A 19,340-nucleotide genomic window follows, 5' to 3' on the forward strand; every position below is an offset into this window, starting at 1 on the left:
TCGGCGACGGGATGTATTTGTTCTAGCGGTTTTGATTCGTCAACGGCCCAAGTTTCGTCCTCCATAAACCAATCAGAGACCCTGTCACTCAGCACCGTGCCGATGACGTCCTCTGACGTCACAAAACTTGACTAGGAAAGTGGGATTTACTACGGTAAAGAGGACTAACGTTAGCTAGTTTATGCGATTGCATAAGGGAAGCCACCCTAATTAGGCCTATGTTTAGCATGCCGTCTTGGGTTTAGCCTTGTTCCCTGTTTTCTCCCAACAGCTTTCGTCAAACTTCACCGACGTACCCAGAAAAAAACTGCGAAGAAGTAGCGAAGCAAACGCTACGAAACTTTTTTTCTGAATCGAATTTTTTCAGCTGTTGAAGCTAGTTTTGAAGTCCAGAAACCTTATTTAGGTCAATTTGTGATACAACCGGCTTTCCGACAGTTTCCAGTAAGGCCTAAACCTGCGCGGTTCACCCAAATTTGCGCGGTCCGGCCCGATGCTGATGAAGTCGTCCAAGAGATTGGAGGCAGCGTGACCGGCAGGAAGGGTCATATCTTCCCTTCCCAGATGCCTCGTGACCACACCTGACAACAGTGTCGACTCCCGTTCCGCCAAGGTCTGCCCCCTCCCTCCAAAAACCAACTGGAACCTGCAGCTTATTTGAAACACCACCGAGCTGTGGTGGCGCCCCGCCACCGAACCTAATCAGTGCGCGTTTTGTATAAATCACGCGCGAGGCAGTCCGCCTCATCAACCATAATCTCCAGATCGCGTTCAGACGGATTAAATCGCTTGTGTTGCAAGTATTGATGTTCATGTGATTGCACTGGGACATAAGTCCCAATATTTAGATCATAGTATGTCAATCTCCGACCAGATACTCAAAAAATATTGATCTGTAAGACGAAATCAAACAACCATCACCAATTGGATGCGTATTTATGAACGACTACGGATCAACACTACATTCACCACCCTATGCTCATGTAATAACAGACTGCGTGCGGGACTTCTTCGCATCACGTTATCTTCGCGTTCACAGAAAGCGCAGAACAAACACTAGTACTGAAGACGTATACCATGTGGGACATGCTATGAGGACGTCACTTAAACCAGCTGGAATGAGTGATGTGCAAACCATGCAGCATCAGGCGAATGTCACAGTTCCCACTTTATAGCTAAGATTGTATCATAAATTAATCGTCTATACCAAGTCATGCAAATTACAAAGGATACAAACCATCAACAAAATCAGGCGCATCCAACAGAATGAACTTATCCCTCAAAGCGAGAGAACATGAAATGATGATCATTCACTCAGCCTCACTGCAAAACGCGTCTAAAAACCAAAGACACGTGAGCAGGGTGACTTAGGGAATCGTAAGGTCACCTATCAGGTCAGTCACACGCAAACACACTCGTAACAAAGCCACGCGCCCCACACAAGCATCACTAAAATAGAGCCATCGCCGAGGCACGCCGGTCATCAAAATCACTACCCCTCATAAAACACCGCGACCGGGCCAGGCGCCGGGAAAACCAGGTTGCGCATCACCCCCGGGCGCCGGGCGCCAGGCGCGATGCCGACCACGCCGAGAGCTCCACCAATCGCCACAGCGCACGCCGCGACCGCCGGCCGCGTGACCAGCGCGGCCGAGCGCCCTCACGCCTGGGCGGCCAGCTGCGCCAGGCTCTGGGCGAAGTTGTGCAGCACGCGGTGCCAGAGCGCCGGGTCGTGCAGGTACGCCGGGTGCCCGCCGCCAGGGATCACCGCCACCGTCGACGTCGGGATGGCCGAGAGCGCGCGCTGCGACGCGGCGCCCAGGCCGCGGTCTTCTGAGCCGTACACGATGGCGGTCGGCACCTGCCGGCACGGGGTGGCGTCAGGCGGCCGGCGGGTTACATGCGGCGGCGTCAGGCGGCTGGCGGACCGCACGCGGCAGCGGACCCTACCCGGGAATAGCCGACATCGACACACACGGACGGTCAGTGACTCGACGACGAATGGCATGCGCCGAGACGTTGCAGCCACCGTGCGTGAGGGCTATGGCTAAAGGCCGGATTTTTTTGCAAGCTAATCGAATGCCCACACATCTGTTAACGCAACGATTTTTTCTCAGCAGTTTGGCGCGCAACTTTTGCAGGTGTAGTGATAAGGATCGTTCCACTTTTATATGGGGTTTGAAATGAGATAGACATTTTCTAAAATCCTTACATGTAGTTTACAGCCATGCTCTTTTTTAACGCTTCAAATCCTCTCGTTTCTAAGCTAAGCGCACGCGAACTTGTACATACTTTTTCGCGACACCTAGTTTAAAAGCACCCAGAGATGCATGACATCGAAAAAACGTCACAATAATTCCGCCTCCTCCAAGGCCATGTTGTGTTCAAGGTCAACAAACATATGGCCATTGATCTTTCCGTGCCTGAATTGCGGCAGCACGCATTGTCGCATCAACGGACACCAGTTAGCTTTCAACAAGCCTAACGCGTTAAATGCAAATCTCGAAAAGCGTTTTGAGATGCATAACACAGACTTTTGGGCAGATCTACTAGTCGTAACAGACATGAGACTGGGAACCGAATAGCTTAAGAAAAGCACCGGACAGAAGAATGCAAATACAAGTAAAAAACACGCTATGACGGAAAAATATAAAAGAACACCACCACGAGAAAGGGCCAAAACACGCGTACATCACGATGGTCGTTTTTTGCTTATAATTCACGAAACACCTTGCGGCGAATTGAAGTACTATAAGTAGGTCAGCCAACGCCAAAATTCGCAATTCTGACAGGGCTAGTCTGACAGCGACTCTGACGCCACAAAATTGTGCCATGGCTTAATCAAACGATGACGTTTCGAGGGTCATATTAGCTGACTAGTAACAATGCTTTATCTAGAACGGTCTTTTGCAGTGAAAAGCGTACCAATAGTGACAAGTGAGCTTGTTCCGTCTCATCTCATGCCTGCCACAATATCTTCAAATGTGAAACATTACTTTGACAGACAGCCACACCATGCATTGGGGCTTACGGAGTCCTGGTACACACCCGACCCAGGCAGATTACAGTACCGGAAGTAAAAATACCCACTCGCCGGTTTCCGTCCCAACTGACGGCCGTAATGCACCACGATGCACTTGGAAATCGAGCTGTCGTCCAGGCCACACGACGATAAGGTTCCACCACCCATTCCACAGGTCCCACCCCAACAGCCACTACGGGTGCCAACCGTGGGGGTGGAAACAGTGTAGTGGTTACGCGTCTGCGTTCACCACTGCGCGTCTGGGAAACCAGGGATTCGATTCACCGCAGTGCCCCCGCCCCCCCCCCCCCCCCTTCCCGCCACGGTGAGAGACAGGCGACGCCATACAGTCTCAGCAGCTGAGAGCGTCATAAAGCCCTTATGACGACGACGGCGCCCGCCGCGGCCGCACGACGGCGCCACCGTCGCGGCCGGCGGGTGACGGCCGGCCCGCAGACGGTCGGCCGCGTACCCGGATGGCGCGCAGCTGCTCAGCTGAAAGCTTCTCGGTGCCGACCGGCGCCACGGGCACGAAGCCGGCCAGCCAGCCGGGCTGCTCGGCCAGCAGCGGCAGCGAGAACTCGCCCGAGAGCGAGGGCGACACGAGCACCGTGCGCCCGCTCAGGCCCAGCGCGCTGCGCACGGCCGCCAGGAAGCCGGCGCGGCTGGCGTCGGCCGGCAGGCTGCCGCGCGACCGCGATTTGGAGAAGCCTGACGGCGAGAAGGGCAGCGTGACACGCGGCGGCGCGTGCAATGGAGGGCAGAGGTGAGGCGGCGGACACACGCAGCACCGACTCACGCACTGCAGAGTGCACGGCGTGAGGCTCGTCCGGACGGGTGGGATCGGGGTGGATGGGCGAGTGGTGAAACACCTCGTAATCCGCCATGGCCGGCACTACCACACAGGATCTGGCGCGGTTGCTCTCACATCATGGAGAATGATTAAACAATGATATTATCGCATTGTGTGATCGAGACGCATTTGCGAGACGTTTCTGTCCCTCTTCCACATTTGCGGTGAGTTTCCGCACCCCTGTATAGACGTGAGCATGGTTCAGCCACGTGGCAGCACATGCTGGGACCACAAGACAGCACAGCAACGACACTAAGGGACAACAACGACGAACACAACAAGGCAAAAATAAGTGAATGCAAGACACATCCTTTTGGATACTTGTACTGGACATGGCAGTGAGTAATGCAGTGACGGCGGCACCGCACGTCCCGACCGGGCCTGCGCATGCGCCGTACCGGCGCCAGGCAGGTCGATGGCCACGGCCGTGTAGCCGAGCGCGGCCAGCGTGCGCAGCGTCTTCATCTCCTGCCACGTGGCCGACGAAAAGCGGGAGCCGTGCAGCAGCAGGAATGTCAAGCCGTCCGCCGGCGGCGCCTCGGGCAGTGCCACCGCGTAGTGCACGTCCACACCCTGCAGGAGGAAGAGGTCAGACGAGGCCCATCAGCCACCGGCATGGGCCTCGACGGGGGCGTGCGGTCGGAGCTGCAGCGAGGGTGAGACCCAGCGCCGTGATCGGCCGCTTGTTGGCGGATGAGCCCTTCCGTGGTCCTCCGAAACCGTTTCTCTTGTCAATCCTCATCCTGCTACCAGACAGATAAGGAGATATGGGCAACAGTTTCGTGCCCAGAACGCGCACAAACTCAATCAGATCAGGTAGATATCAATGCTCGCGATGTTCTTCTCGCGCTGCTGTTTAAACGCGCAGTGCTTGCCGCATGTACATCACTTGGTACAAAATCTCCAAATTTCATGGGGTAGAGGAAGTCACGAAACATTAAAATTGGTTAACAAGCACTCACCTGAACCGAGACTTCTCCGGTTTTCACCGTAATCTCGTCCACACTGAGGCTGGGCAGCTGGCCAACAGTGAGGTCGATGGCAGCGCTCCTAGCGGCGCCAGCTCGAGACTCAACGCGTTCCCGACGACGCCACGCCGTCATTCACGCCAGCCATGATGATGGGCGACTTTTTCCCCGGCAGCCAGAAGGCGCTCATATAAGCTGTTGCCCTTGATGATCGTGCGTGGCGGAAACGAGAACTGCGCCTGTGGAATGGTACTGCTTAGATGGAAACGCCACACTTAGATAGCTGCATCACCTAAAGTGCATAACTGAGCGAGTCTTACATGAACTGAACATTACTTTTTCAAACTCAGGGGCGTGGCTTGGTTCGGCCGCCACGCTTTGTGGAAGCTTATAGCTTTGCAGCCACTGATCACAGGTTTATACAGTTTCCGGCAAAAACAAGTGCCGTTTTTTGAAAAGTTGTGCGGGATATATTGTTGACCATTTGTGCATGAGTTGTCTCATCAGTGAAGCTTTCCCCTGCAAACAATGCAAAATTACTATTTCACCTTCCCATTCCTTAACACCTTGACCTACTTGTTACAAATCCTAAAGAACACAGGTCAAAACCGCATCCAGATTTTGACAATGTGGCGTCGCAGTGACGCAAGACTGACAGATTCTCTTGCAAGGTAAAGCTGACAATCGTAATGACAGAAGTGTAAGTCAATAGGCATACAGATAGATGGCCACATGCTGCCATGGGAAAAGCATGGACCTGCCCAGCTTACTATGAGTTTAAGTGGCTCATGTCAGATCTCAGCAAATGGAGCAGATCACAACATGAAAGCCTGAGTACTGTAACTTCAAAATGGAGTGAAACTAACCACATGAGTGTGAACAGACAGAATTGGGCTCCACAACCAGCCTTGCAATTATTATATGGGTCTACCATGGACTGGAAATGACAAGCATCACTACTTACAAAATGGACCTTGACAAAATGGCCTCTACTATTGACCATGGAAATTTAATGGTGTGTAGTGCTGACCACTGTAAATGTTATCATCAGAAAAATATCCACAGTTTCCAAACAGGTGCATAGTATCCATTCCAAAACTCATTACAATCTTAGCAATTTTATTGCTGATATTTCCAGATATGCCTACCTTAAACCTTTACTGCAAATGTTATGCTTATTATTGAACTGCTGGTCTCACACTGGAAAGCTTAACATGCTGGTATTAACTAGGAGGATAGTACCACATAATAATGGTGATAGCATAAGAATGTCAACTTTGTGAGAAAAGTAGCTTAGTAGAGGAGCAGCTATAGCTCATTGACCACAGTCTTATTGTAAACCTGAATAATTAAGATGATTTAAATGGACAATTATACCTACAGCATAATTGTGCTGCATCATAACTACACAGGAGTTGCCCACTTTCATGAGCCACCACAGTACTTGGGGAGATCACTCCTAAGATCTAAATGTCCAGAACTCCACTTAAACCATGATATCATGGTTCTATGTAAAATTGGTACCTGTTATCAGTCAAGTAGGTACATTCTATATAGATTGATAGTAAGTCATCATCTGTCTGTCAAAAAAATGCATGAGCCAAACTGTATTGAAATTGAAGTATATCATTTTTAAGTATGTTTGTTTAAGTATATTATTTTAACTACAAAATATACCTGTGACACAAACACATTGCGTACAAGCCTTCCTCAGGCTGCCTGAGTCAGGCACACCCAACATCTGAGAAGGTAGCAGGCAATGCTATTGCTGTTATCTTGCTAACTTGCCAATGTTTTACTAACTTAATGTTTTACCCAACTTCATATTTCAGCATATACATAAGCAGCTACACATGCATCATATTCAGCCACCTATAGGAGGCCACACATGCATGCACACACATGCATCTAAATATACATAGCTATTTATACCTAAAAATGGCTGGACTCCCATGACACTGTTTACTTAATGGTTGCCCTCATAAGTTAATTTATTTCAAACCTACATTGATCTACACCTCTGCAAGTCACATACACCAACTCAATGTTCATATACAAGCCATGTTTATTCTTAGACCCAATGAACTGACAGGCGCTCTGAAGGATCCAAAAAGGAACACATTTAATGGGGAAGGGCTTAATATTTTCTGTAAAGGCACTTATCCTGGCAGCACAACACTGATTGGTTCCCAAGCAACGCATTGGAGTGCAGAATCAGGACGCAGGTAAGTTTTCAGTTGCATTGCATTACGTGATAACCCCACCAATCCCGGCAAACACTATTAACGCCTACCCTCCTGCGTGCCCGGGGTATATCTTTGAATGCACCCCAAACAGAACATTGGTTCCGGTGCATTCTACATGTCTTTGGCGCGTCAATATGACCGCGGCTGAGAATATACCATATAGGGTGGATTGTTTCCAAATTCCTTTATGCAGCATATTGGTTTCGAAAAACGCCGAATCTGAACTAATGCGGTTCCCTTTCGGGGAGAACAAAGAGGGGCAGAAGTGCTTCCCTAATTTGCAAAAAAGGAGGAATTTTGTAGATGTAAGGCTTTCTCATCATGCTTCTTTACATCAGGAAATCAGGCACCTTTACTACACGACGAGCACTTCGGGCCAGCCCTCAAAACTGTGCTCCGGTCCCCCCCTGGTCCCGGCCAGGGATGGTGATGCCGTGAGGGACGTAGGAACACGTCCGCTGTAACTTTCAAGACTTGGGGGCCTTCCGCACAACATCCGAGATCCGCAAAAGTTCAACGCTTGTGCGCGAGTTCTGGTGAAGTTAGTAAAACCACATCTCACACAAAACGTGACATGCCCTTCTTATTTGACGCAGCTCTTCAGGGATATTTCTTAGAGGGGGGAGAGGAGTTAGGAGCACTGGGGGCACTTGCTCCTATGAAATATTAACAGGCAAAAATATGCACGTAGCAATGTTGGCGATTAAAAATCGAGATGGACACGTAAGTATAAGTGGATTAAATACATGCCACGCCACTATATTAGCGTGCAATAAATATCGCGCGGAGGTATCTAAATGAAAAACTTCCTTCATCCTGCCCGCCATTGTGAAATCCTTTACCTGCTCTAGCGACCTCTTAACAACGGCGAAGACATCACGACCCGAACTCAAAGCATGCGAATCCTCTTAATAGGTAGGCTCACGCACAAGCTGCAATCGGAAACTCGGAAACTGCAAAAGAAAGCTGCAGTTGCCAGGGAGCGTGTGTTATCTCAGCCCACTCCTCCGCTCCGGACAGCTTTCATCAGCACGGTCGCTTTGGCTGACTATTGACGTCTCGAGCAGCAAGGGCGCACTCAGCACGTCAACTGAGCGCGTCCACGGCTGTGAGTCAGCACCGATAGTGGAGTGCGGCTGGTCAGCGTCTGGCTTTATAAAAACGGACCGACGCACTTTTCGGATTTACGTCGTTCTAAAAAACGACAGAACGCAAACAACATAGGCCATCGACACATCATAGTTATCATCGGCTTTAGAGCCGAAAGATCGAGTGAAATATAGATTCAGTTTCGGCGCTTATGCTAGTACGTCACAAGCTAAAATACAACAATTTTGCTCTGTGAAACTAAGACCAGATCATGACGTCATTTGTTTTCTTCCGCTGGTCTGATTGACGGGCCGGCTACGTGCGACACGCAGGCTGACATGCCGAGCGGCAGTAGCTCGCGCCCGCACGGGCTAGGACTGCGTACCTATTCGACAGTGTGCTCGGCACTTCGACTTTCCCTCCACGCGCTTTTAACGGATGTTCTTCGGAGATGACCTCTTTTCGGGGATCATGACCATCCATCCATCCCCAAATTTTGCGCTGGGTCAACCATTCGCAATTACGAGAAAGTCCACCCTTTGTTTTATTCTCTATCTGTTCTATTATAATGTTCTATCTATCTGTCCTATATCTATCTGTTCTATATGCTCTATTTATGCTCTGTCTGTACCTTGAAATAATCATATATGAATAATTTGCAAACAATTAATTGAGCTGACATCTGTATGCGTTTGTAATGATTTAAACCAGTGATTTGTTGCACTGTTTTTCAGCAAAAAGCTGGTGCGCTTTAAGATGAAACGATGCAGAAACGTACCAAATCTCATAAATGTGAATATAAATGCTTCTTTGCAAATACCCTACGTGCGAGGCCATATATATATATATATATATATATATATATATATATATATATATATATATATATATCTAGGATTTACATTTGCGTGTTCATATATCATATTCCCTGTACGATTTAAGCCTTTTTAATCATAGCCACGCATCGCCTTATGTTGCGTGAGCGGCTAGTCGAGAACATAGGAGCCCGCGGGGCGAGCGCCAGAAAATACTCGATATTTTTCCTTTCGAAGATTCAGACAGACCACATATAGGTAAACTGACATGCATGACCAATTGAAGTTGCCAGTTAACGACAGTAGGTTACATAAAGGAAGCTGATGTCGATCAATTTTTTAAGTGTGTGTTTGGACCTACTGGACCTACCATCCCGGACAGGAACCCCTCTGAAACTTATATACCTACCACCGATTCAAATCCAGCGATGCTCGAGCCTATTCATCACCGAAACCCGATTTCACAGATTATCTTACTTCATATGACTCCATCGCTTGAATCTGGGTAATCACGCTTCATGGCGATAATGCTAGCAACTAGGTTGAGCTCTTGGAATCATTTAATGATCTTTCCTTCTTGTTTTCCATCGTAGCCGGATGTGCACCCGCCGATGAAGACGTATGATCGCCTTATGTGGTAGCACGCCTATCAATACAGAACATCTCACCAGTATAAAGACACGTATATTCGCACAGCCAGCTAAAAATCATGGCGGTTGTGGAGGCACCTGATCCCCGTCCCCCCAACCAAAATTGTGCGCCGCCGCCCACGGTCTCAGCTGATCAAAAGTCACTGGAATTCGGACTCGGTCGACCCCATTGGTGGCGCAGATCATGCGTAAAGCCCCTGTGGCGGTCCAGAGGCCTCGAAATAATCAGATGCCCTCGTTAGCCTTTCGTACCGGCGCCCTTGGCCTTATCAGCCAGGCACCCGGCAGACATTTCGAGGCTCATAATTGTCTCAGGCTTCAAACTTCCCTCAGGGCCTAAACACGCGTGGTTGGCCTATTGTTACGTCCGTTGCCACATTGGTCCTGATATGTTTCCATACCCGCGTTATTTTAAACATTTAATTCTCATCCCCGAGACACTAGGATTCCTGAAAACACATTGCTTGTCCCAACCGCCCCATGGCCTGCGTTAGGAGTCCAAGCAATGTCTTTTAACGAATTCGCTTGGCTTGCGTACATTCGTGCCATTTGCACTTGTGCTCTTCGCGAAATCAAGGCTGGCGAATAACAGCCACTGTGTGCGAGCAATAAAGACTGTTGACAACAAGTTGATTATAGCCATATTGTGGACGCGTTAGATTGTAAGTACGTCAGTTAAGCTCCAGTACTGGCTAATGATCACCGCTGCGGTCAGTTGACAGTCATCGTACCCACCTTGCTTGGGATATCTACCTGACCGTCTCGGGACATGTTTATCCCCGGGGTTCGAGCGCGCCTGTCTGTGGTCGCCACCAATCTCGGATGTCATCGCCCTTCGTGATCTCGGATACCCTCTAGCCGCCCAGATCTTCACTGTCTAAACCGAAGTACTACATTGAAGCGAAAATTGAAACACATGAAGGATTGCAGTGGACATTTTGTCTCATCCAAACCCGCAACATTTGAAGCAGTTGAAAGCAAACCATAGAAGTCTCAACTAATCGCCGTATGCATGTAGTTTAGAGCTGAAAACAGTGCCAAAGGTGGAACTTGAAGACAATGCGCAACTGGAATATGCCCGACATCGAAACAGCAAAGTAGTCTTCACTCGATCAACGTTACAGCTAAGCCAAGGCCCGCACTTACGGTAAATAGTTTTACTCAACTCCTGACATCGGAAAGCTCCAATGTTCGAATTTCTCCGATGACCGTGGTTTGCTGATTGCACCTGCGCCGGTGCATTAATTCTAGAGATTGGCCCACTGTTACAAAGGGGACGAAAGAAGACAGGACAGAAAATCTGCGTTGCAAACTCGCTGCAAATCCTGTTTGCATTCAGCTGCCACTTACCAGCCTCCTTTTGTGTATCGACCGGTTTGCATTGAGTAACGGGACTGTTGTCAACTTCTGCTGCTGTTCAGCTGCGGACGTAAGCTAATTTACGCCAAGAATTATGTTTGCAGCTACAGGTCAAGGTTCCCAGTCTCTCCTGAACTGACTGCTTGACTGGCACCACGGTCTCCGTGCAGATACCAGACTGCTTTGGCTTAGGCGGACACCTATACCCGGGGCCGGTGCTAAAGGACCAGCCGCAGCACAAAAGCGGCGCGGGCGCCGGACAGACGGCGGGCATGGCCGCATCAGCTGACGTCATCCACGCCGCAGATCGGCCGCCAGGTACCTCCGAGTCACCGAACCTGAGTTCAGCCACCGGGCCGTGTCGCGCGGCGCCTGGGGCGCTTCTGCGTCCGCCAGCTGACCGTCTCAGGGGGTATTGAACCGCACGCGGCATGGTCACGCGCCGACGGCGCGAGCGCACGGCAACACTACGGCCGACGTCCGGACAGGCTGGCGCACCTCCCACTGGCGGTTTGTGTGCCCGTGCGGCGATGGTTTCGAGTGCCTGGACACCAGAGGGTCGATGGCTAGTCGGCCGATTGTGTGTCGCGGGAGAAGCAGGCGGCTTGGCGGACACCGCTGGTCGGTCGAGCGTGTCTGACCGAGCACTTTGCGTGGGGTCAGGTGCGTCGTTTCGATAGCAGCACTCGATAGATCTGTCGAGAGGTCTTCAACAGTGCTATGAACAGCGGGCGTCAACGAAGTCTTGGTCAGCCGCGCTGGTATGAAAGGGTGGGCCTTTAGTTTGTTCAGAGTCACAAAAACGTGCAACTCCACTGTAGTGGAGAAATGTCTGGATTTGGATCTGGCTTTCTGGGTCTGGATGCATCGGCCTATCGATAAATCGTCGTTGAGTGGGGCATATCCTTCCCATTCGCTTTGCACCATCGCTTTTGCTAGGAGCGTTCTCTTTACATCGCAATAATTCGGCAAAGTTTTGGCCCTAACACTGGTCCTACGGGACGGGGGAGAGCACCACCTGGTGCCTCACTAAGCGCCAAAATGGTCGGCAGCGTTTTACCCCATAGCATTTCTCCTACGAAAGGCGAAGCGCCCAAGTGCCATATTTCGGACAGTTGGGATTTGTTAAGGTCAAACAAAAAATATCCTTAGCATTAGTGTGTGGTGCTTATTCCAAAAAAGCAGTGAGGAGCCAAGGAACAAAAGTACCGAAGGCAATACATTTTCCGGGTGGTTGTAAAGCATCGGCCATGGCATAAATTTGTCTTCGCCATTCGTATAGTTGCTCCTATTGAGCAGCTTATCTGACAAACGTAATTCACTAGCCGGTGGTTGTGGAGGTACCAAATCCCTTTAAACGAAGCTGAGAACAACTAACCCAAAGAAAGGAAGAGGGCAAAGCTTGTAAGGTCTCCCTTCCCTCGTTTTTTTCAGATGCACGTCGTTGTCGAGAAATGAACCCATGTATACAATGATGCCATGTTTGCTCTCTACCCATGGTGCACTCACAGCTATACTTAAACCCCCCAATAATAACAATTTGCTCCGGCACGTAACCTCACTGGAGCATTTGCCGGTGTCGTGAAAGAGGCGACTATACGATTGCTCACCTAGGAATGTTACGTGAGCAACACGATAGCTGCTGTATGGATGCATCGACGTGTTTCGTTCCACGGTCCAGCGAGACAACAATGGAGACACGGTTGAGGACTGGACGGCTCGCATTTATAGGTGGCCTCGCTGCATCCGCGCTTATCGGCGGTATCTCTTCCGCGGTATTGTTCTTGTAGATGGTGTGGAAACAACTGCCCGGAAAAAGTACCGAACCTTCGGTACTTTTGTTCCTTGGCTCCATTACACCTGTTTCCTATTCGTTGCTAACCAGACGAAAACACGCCTGTATGAACGAAAGCGGATGTAGTGGAAACACGGCCCAACCGGGTGCGGCACGAATTATTCCCTGTACTGACGTCACTAACGCCGCTGTTTGCTGATCGAAACGGCCATGGGCACGACTCGATAAGTGTAATTGAGTAAAGCATCGGCCATGGCATGAATTTTTCTTCGCCACTCGTATAGTCGCCCCTATTTAACATGTTATTTAGCAAACCTAATTCACTAGCCGATGGTTGTGGAGGTACCAAGGTCATAGCTGTCCAAAGCCACGTAACGAACGGTTACCAAAGACACCTTTCCATTGCCGCGCTCTGACAAATTACAAGGACATATGCTTTCTGTTTCAGCGACGATCACGTAAACTAACAAAAATGCCACGCATCCATATGGCCTGGCCCGGCATGCCACAACAACAGACGGGTTCCAAATGAGGCGTCCGTGGCGGGTCTCGGGCATGTGACGGGGCACCTGGCGGCCGACAGACGGCAGTTCCATGAGGAAAGCGACCTCCCGCCAGGTACAGGCCTGCACGCCGTCCTCACACGCCACTCTGCCGAAGTGGAGACGGGCAGCCGGCCCGCCGACACAGCGACGGAGGCCGCAGGGCGCTGGCCGCCGCGCGTCACGCGATGGAGCGCGGCCGCGGCTGCGGCTGCGGCCCGGCCCGGCCCGGCCCGGCCCGCCCCGGCCCGACCGAGTGACGCCGCCGCCCGGGAGGTCAGCCGACCGGGCTGCGATCGGGGTCAAGTTCGCCGCCGGGCCGCCTTGATGGGTCAGAATCCAGGTCAGTGCACCGGTGGCGGCCGCTGTATCTCGGACGCGTGGCCTCCCGGGGCGGAACCGCCGGCCGCGGGCGGGGCGGCGGCGGTGGCGGCGCGCAGGGCCGACCTCCCCGGCCCGGCCGGGCCCAGCAACCCAGCTGGGCGGCAGACCTCAGGCGCAACGGGTGAGGGAGGATCAGCGGTGTTCGCGACGATTGATACAACGATAGCCAGCGACGGCGCAAATAGGGCTGCGGAAAGGCCATGGAATGCTAAAAATCGGTCCAATTATTTTGCTGTGATTGAGTTGCATGTACTGGTGGCACTTTTTATGCTCTACGGGAAGTCTCATTGGATTGATAGCATCGTCTTATATCCGATTCGCTGTTTCGTTGACAAGGCTGCACATAGTTGGAATTTTTCCACCTCAGATGCAAATTACTAGAAGGAATTTGAGTTGCTGAAACAGGTGGGATGCGTGCAACAGTGATGATAAGAGCGACTTTTAATTCCTGTTTTGTTAAGGAATGCACGGCCTGTGTTTTCATTTCCAGATATTCAGCACTGCTTTTATTTTAGCCATCCGCTGTCTGACATCATATAGCTGTAAGCATAGGACGCTACCAATTGTTTCTAAATGTTTTACGCGCCAGCAACACGCCTAGCCAGACGGGCATAGTTCGAAATGACACGTGAACAGACCTGCTGGATGGTCCGCCCTCCTCCTACGACCACCGGCCAGCGGCCTACATTCACAGACCCATCAACTAACGGTCCCATACCCCATTTCCCGAGAGGGTCTCTCGGCCCCTGCCCGACTGCCCACACCGGGATCCAACGGGGACCATTGTTTAAGGAATGGCCAAAGGCGTGTCCGACTGTGCCCTCAGATCGTGAGAGAGGGGCGTGGGCGTGCGCGCGCCAGCGTGACCTCGTCTCTCGCGAGGCCGGTTGGTGACCTCGTCTTTCCGGCGGCGCGCGGCTCGGCGGGCCCCGCCGCGACCGGCGGCGGTGAGCCTGACCGGCCCGAGCGGCGAGCAGCATGGACTCCCGCTGTCGGGTGTGCTGCCTGTGGCAACAGCGGCCAGCGGCGGACACGTACCCAGGTCTGACTGACGGCGCACGCTGGCCGAGATCTGGCTGACGGCGCACGTTGGCCGAGATCTGGCTGACGGCACACGCTGGCCGAGATCTGACTGACGGCACACGCTGGCCGTGATCTGACTGACGGCGCACGCTGGCCGAGATCTGGCTGACGGCGCACGCTGGCCAAGATTTGGCTGACGGCGCACGCTGGCCGAGATCTGACTGACGGCACACGCTGGCCGAGATCTGACTGACGGGCACACGCTGGCCGTGATCTGACTGACGGCACACGCTGGCCGTGATCTGACTGACGGCACACGCTGGCCGTGATCTGACTGACGGCACACGTTGGCCAAGATCTGGCTGAAAGCTCCCGCTGGCCAAGATCTGGCTGACGGCGCGCGCTGGCCGAGATCCGACTAACGACGCTCGCTGCCAAGCTCTGACTAACGACAGACGCTGGCCGACATTCGCCGTGCAGCCTGTATCTTGTAAACAAGCCTGCAACGGGGTACCACGCTTGCCCAATATGAATGCCATTTACTTTCATCTGTGCGGGATTTGACGCCAACAACGGCTGTAGCGTCTAACTCGCAATTCAATCAAGGCTGTTTATGTTTTCTCCCAGGAAAGGTCAAAAGATAGACTTCCGCAGCGTTACGCAAATCAGGTCCATAGAAATAGCATTGATATTATTTCCCAGAGAAAGGTCTAGAGCATCATCATCATGTGTAGCCCCACCTACCAACTTGCTGACAGATTAAGGCCAATTTTGCTGAGCGTGTTAATTCAGAGCTTTCCACGGAAGAGTATATAAACTGCCGCACCATTGCTCAAACCATGACGATTGTTGTCGTCAATCAACGTCAACGTCAGCACTCGTCAACAGCAGCCATCTCGTGCCGTGCACCGGAGGCGTGCCGATTTTACGACCACTTGACGACACCGAGTTCCGTATTGCGCTTTCAGTCCAGGAGGCAAGAGGTTCTGCAGAAAGTGAAAGCAATGCTGGTACATTAGAGGCTCGCGGCTTCTGCAGTTGGATGATGCGATGCGAGTGAATGTCGGTGACAACGTTCTCATAGGGGCGCGAGGGTCGAAGGGCGGCTGTTGGAAATACGCCCACCAACCGTGCAGACAACCGTAGCCATGGTGATCACTAATTTTGAACTGTTGTGGAATGACTAGCCCTGGACCTTTTCATTTCTGGTATCTCATGAACGTACAATGCACAAAACATTCTCCGCGTTTTGAATCTGTAGTCTTTATTGTATGGGACGAGCTATGCTGGCGTTCCAGTAAGCTGTTGCTAGGCTGGATATACACATAGCTTCTTGTTTATTCCATATACTGGTGACTTTTGCTGCGGTTTTCTATGGCTCAAACAGTTTTGAAGCGTCCTACATTTGCCATTTGCGACGTTTCTAAACCAACGCAAGGTCACAACTCCGCACATGCCAAATGTATCCCAGTCCATGGGCGCATTTATATTCACGGACATATGCATTAGGCAAAGGATATAGCATACGTGCAGCATAATCCAACGGGGTAGGCCACCTCTTGCCAGCAAATCTCATTCACCCTTATTTATTTTAAATGTCACGTCCGTCGGCAGCGAATCAGAGATTCCCCTCACACGGTCTATGAAAGGGCTTGGGCTCGCCGAGAACACCGGGAATGTTTCTGCTGTTTTTTTTTTGTAGATTGAGCTCAGTGAAAGGACACAATAAAAGCGAGTGAAGGGGCCGTCCATAAATTCGGTACGCAATTCAATACTTGAGGACTCCTACCGTCACAGGTTCCCCCAAGTGTTATCAAACACGGCCCACGCTTCGTCCCTTTCCACGCCAATGGTGAGACCTATGTGCTCTTCCCAAACAAAAATACTCATCTATTAAGTGTTTAAGTCAGTGACCTTCTTCAGTTTCCCGAGTATATCCGCGAGTCTGATTCTGAGCGTATCAGGGCCAGGGACAGGACAGAACAACCACCAAAATTTCAACAAAAAAAGAATATTCTGGACGATATATCAGCGCAAAGAGAAAGAAGAGACGTTCATTTGCTAGCGTCACTGCCTACGCAACGTTTCGGCCAGTGATTTATGCGGCCGTTGGGAGAAGTTGGTTGCCCCTGAGAAGACCCAGCGGACGGTCGTCGTTTAGTGCCTTATTTACTACAGCCCTGAAAAGTTTTGGGCCATTTCGATGCAATCACCTTACAATTCGCAGACTAATGTTCTGACCGCAAGACTATCGTGGAGAACAAGCCCGACCAGTCTTCCCCGATGGCGTAACGAAGGACGGCTCCAGCCGCTCCCGACAGCCCTTCTCCATAGCTTGATAGTAAGAGTGCAGTCTATAAATCGCAAGATCGAAAGCTCGAGGCTCGAAAATGTTGGAAACTTTCAAGGCTGCGATGCATTAATAACAATAAGCCAAGCGCCTGTGATCTCCTCATGACCAAGTAAGGCCCAATCATGGGAGGAGAAATTACTGGCCGAGGGGTCTGTAGGCGATAACATCAATCATAAGCAAAGTGCTCCGACGGACTATTCTACCTGCTCTTGAAGGTGTAAAAAACAATGCTACGATACATGCAGCAGGCTCATTGCAACACCACCGCATTAACGTTCTCACCTTGGCCATTTCGCCGCTATTGGAGCGCGACCCAGATTATCATCAACATGGAACGACTCAACCCTTGCGTGCATGCTTTACACATTCACATGCCTTTGCATATTCATGGTACAAAACGTAGCGCTGGTTCACATCATTTCTTGTGCTGGCAAGGTTCACCTAAGCGTTACGATTGACATGCGACTGGGATGCGTGCAGGCTTGAACCGCGACCACCCCCTTCCCTACAGATGTGCGCTGCCCACTGCTCGTTCACCAAGGAGCACCGTGCCCCCATTACTGTCCCCCTCCCGGGGAAGGGGCCGGGGGCAGTGCCGTGGCGAACTCCTCCTCTGGAGAGGTGTGGGACCCTGCCGTGGTGAGCTGCTTACCTTGGAGGGGTGCAGAGCCGCGTAGAGGACCATGACCAGGAGGACGCCGCCAGTCCAGCCAAGCAGGAACATGCCGCCACGAGAACGGGCCATCGTCTGCGCACGGGCACGGCGCCGTCAACGCTGAGTCTGCTGCACCGGGCTGTCTGGAGCTGCAGGGCGAGTGCTGTCTGCTGGCTGACGGAGGGATGTGTCGTCTGCTGTGTGCGTATGTGTGTGTGGGGGGGGGGGCTGTTCGTCGGTTGTCTGAAGGGCGGTCGCACGCTGCTGAGCGGCTGGGGCGAAGGTGCGGATCCCGGGGCGTGCTGGACGGAGGAGACTGATCGGCTCGAGCGGCCGAAGGTAGTGTCGGGTCTGGGGAGGGGGAGCCGGCGGCGGACCTGTCTGTGGCGGATCTGTGTGCCAACTGGGACCGCCGTTCGCGGCGCCCTCGGTCCGACCCGAGCCGCCGGCGCCGACCGCCAGGCGGCCGGCGACCCTGCGGGCCGGCCGCAGCCTGCCGGCCGCGAACGCCGTCAGGGTCGACTGCACGCACAGACGAGCACAGCGGGCGTGTCACTGACCGGGGTCATCGAGTGCTGCTCTCTATATCAGGGCATGCCTCGCCGTAGCTCACTATACGTGTATGTCTATGCATGATGCCGGATAATGCTGACCAGGATGGCCGGGCGTGGATGTCGTGGTGGGCTAGACCGGCAGGAAGCTGCTATAATGGAAAATCCAGAAACGAAACTTTTACGACGATAAGCTTACATGCGCATGGTTGTCAAAAAGGGTGTCCCGAAACCAGCCATCGTGAGAGTCCACGGACACGGTATCGCTGTAGTACGTAAATAACGGTGGCCAGCCATGCTGAAGATGTTAAAAGAGGTCAGCATGAGATACTCAAAGCAGAGGTGAAGGTTCACAACTCAGGTTGAGGGCAGGGGGCGGGAGCAGGCATGGAGTAATGGCTAAACGTTCTCTTAAAAAGCCCAACTGCAGCTTTCTCCCCGGATTCGACCCTCTTTTCCCTCGAAGTGAGGGAAGGGGAGAGAATTTGGAGCGCCATATTGGGACGGAAACTATGTCCCTGACTCAAAGGCACACGGCCACGACTGGCAAATAAATGAGCAGTTTGAAGGTCACGTTCTGTGTGTACGGGCAGCATTGCAAGCAATGCTGCCGATAGTTATGCGTGCACGCACGTGACTGCTACGTTGCAGACACAGACACGGGACAGTGGGGGCCTTTTAAGACGCGCCTGTCGCGGAGAACAGACATACACAAAGTCGTCATAAGCATGTGTTAACAGAAGAAGCTTCCGTATTTAAACTTTGGGCCCACCTGCACTTGCTGCGCGCTGTCTTTGCCGTTTTCGTGATTTCTTTGTTCTCCGGTGAGACAAGGTGGATACCATTTCTTTTGATAATGTGTGCAAAACAAAGTCGACAATGAGTTAGCGCATTGGTTGGAGTCATCGATTAGCTGACGCAAACGGAAGTCTTAGATCAACTCATTTCTTGTCCCGACAGGCGTTCATCTGGAACAAATGAGACACTGGCTTTTTCAGCTTTGCCACTGAAATAAATGCTTAGTGTGGGCTTTAT

The 19,340-nt window shown here is 51.8% G+C and overlaps 1 protein-coding gene and 1 long non-coding RNA gene across 2 annotated transcripts; both read right to left on the reverse strand.

The window, feature by feature from the left end:
* Positions 1 to 451: 451 nt before the first annotated feature.
* LOC119091617 (protein ABHD14B-like) lies at positions 452 to 4,978 on the reverse strand. The gene is made up of 5 exons (XM_037214424.1): positions 4,838 to 4,978; positions 4,274 to 4,448; positions 3,495 to 3,733; positions 1,667 to 1,861; positions 452 to 457 (listed from the first exon to the last, which is right to left on the reverse strand). The coding sequence occupies exons 1-5, from the start codon at positions 4,976 to 4,978 to the stop codon at positions 452 to 454; spliced, it is 756 nt and encodes a 251-aa protein (XP_037070319.1).
* On the reverse strand, positions 920 to 3,535 carry LOC119091924 (uncharacterized). The gene is made up of 2 exons (XR_005093473.1): positions 3,495 to 3,535; positions 920 to 1,861 (listed from the first exon to the last, which is right to left on the reverse strand). It is a non-coding gene; the product is annotated as an uncharacterized LOC119091924 (long non-coding RNA).
* Positions 4,979 to 19,340: the final 14,362 nt, after the last annotated feature.

This window comes from Pollicipes pollicipes, unplaced genomic scaffold, assembly GCF_011947565.3.
Source record: "Pollicipes pollicipes isolate AB1234 unplaced genomic scaffold, Ppol_2.1 Scaffold_3447;HRSCAF=4054_pilon_pilon_pilon, whole genome shotgun sequence".
In the NCBI taxonomy this organism is placed as follows: Eukaryota; Metazoa; Arthropoda; class Thecostraca; order Pollicipedomorpha; family Pollicipedidae; genus Pollicipes; species Pollicipes pollicipes.

What these genes read in the sequence shown, in the direction of transcription:
- LOC119091617 (XM_037214424.1), bottom strand. Translation starts at nt 4,978, where the DNA reads ATGACGGCGTGGCGTCGTCGGGAACGCGTTGAGTCTCGAGCTGGCGCC. An exon ending in CATCGACCTGCCTGGCGCCG is followed by an intron (nt 3,734 to 4,273) that starts GTACGGCGCATG and finishes TCTCGCCGTCAG; the next exon opens with GCTTCTCCAAATCGCGGTCG. An exon ending in AGCAGCTGCGCGCCATCCGG is followed by an intron (nt 1,862 to 3,494) that starts GTACGCGGCCGA and finishes CCGTGCCGGCAG; the next exon opens with GTGCCGACCGCCATCGTGTA.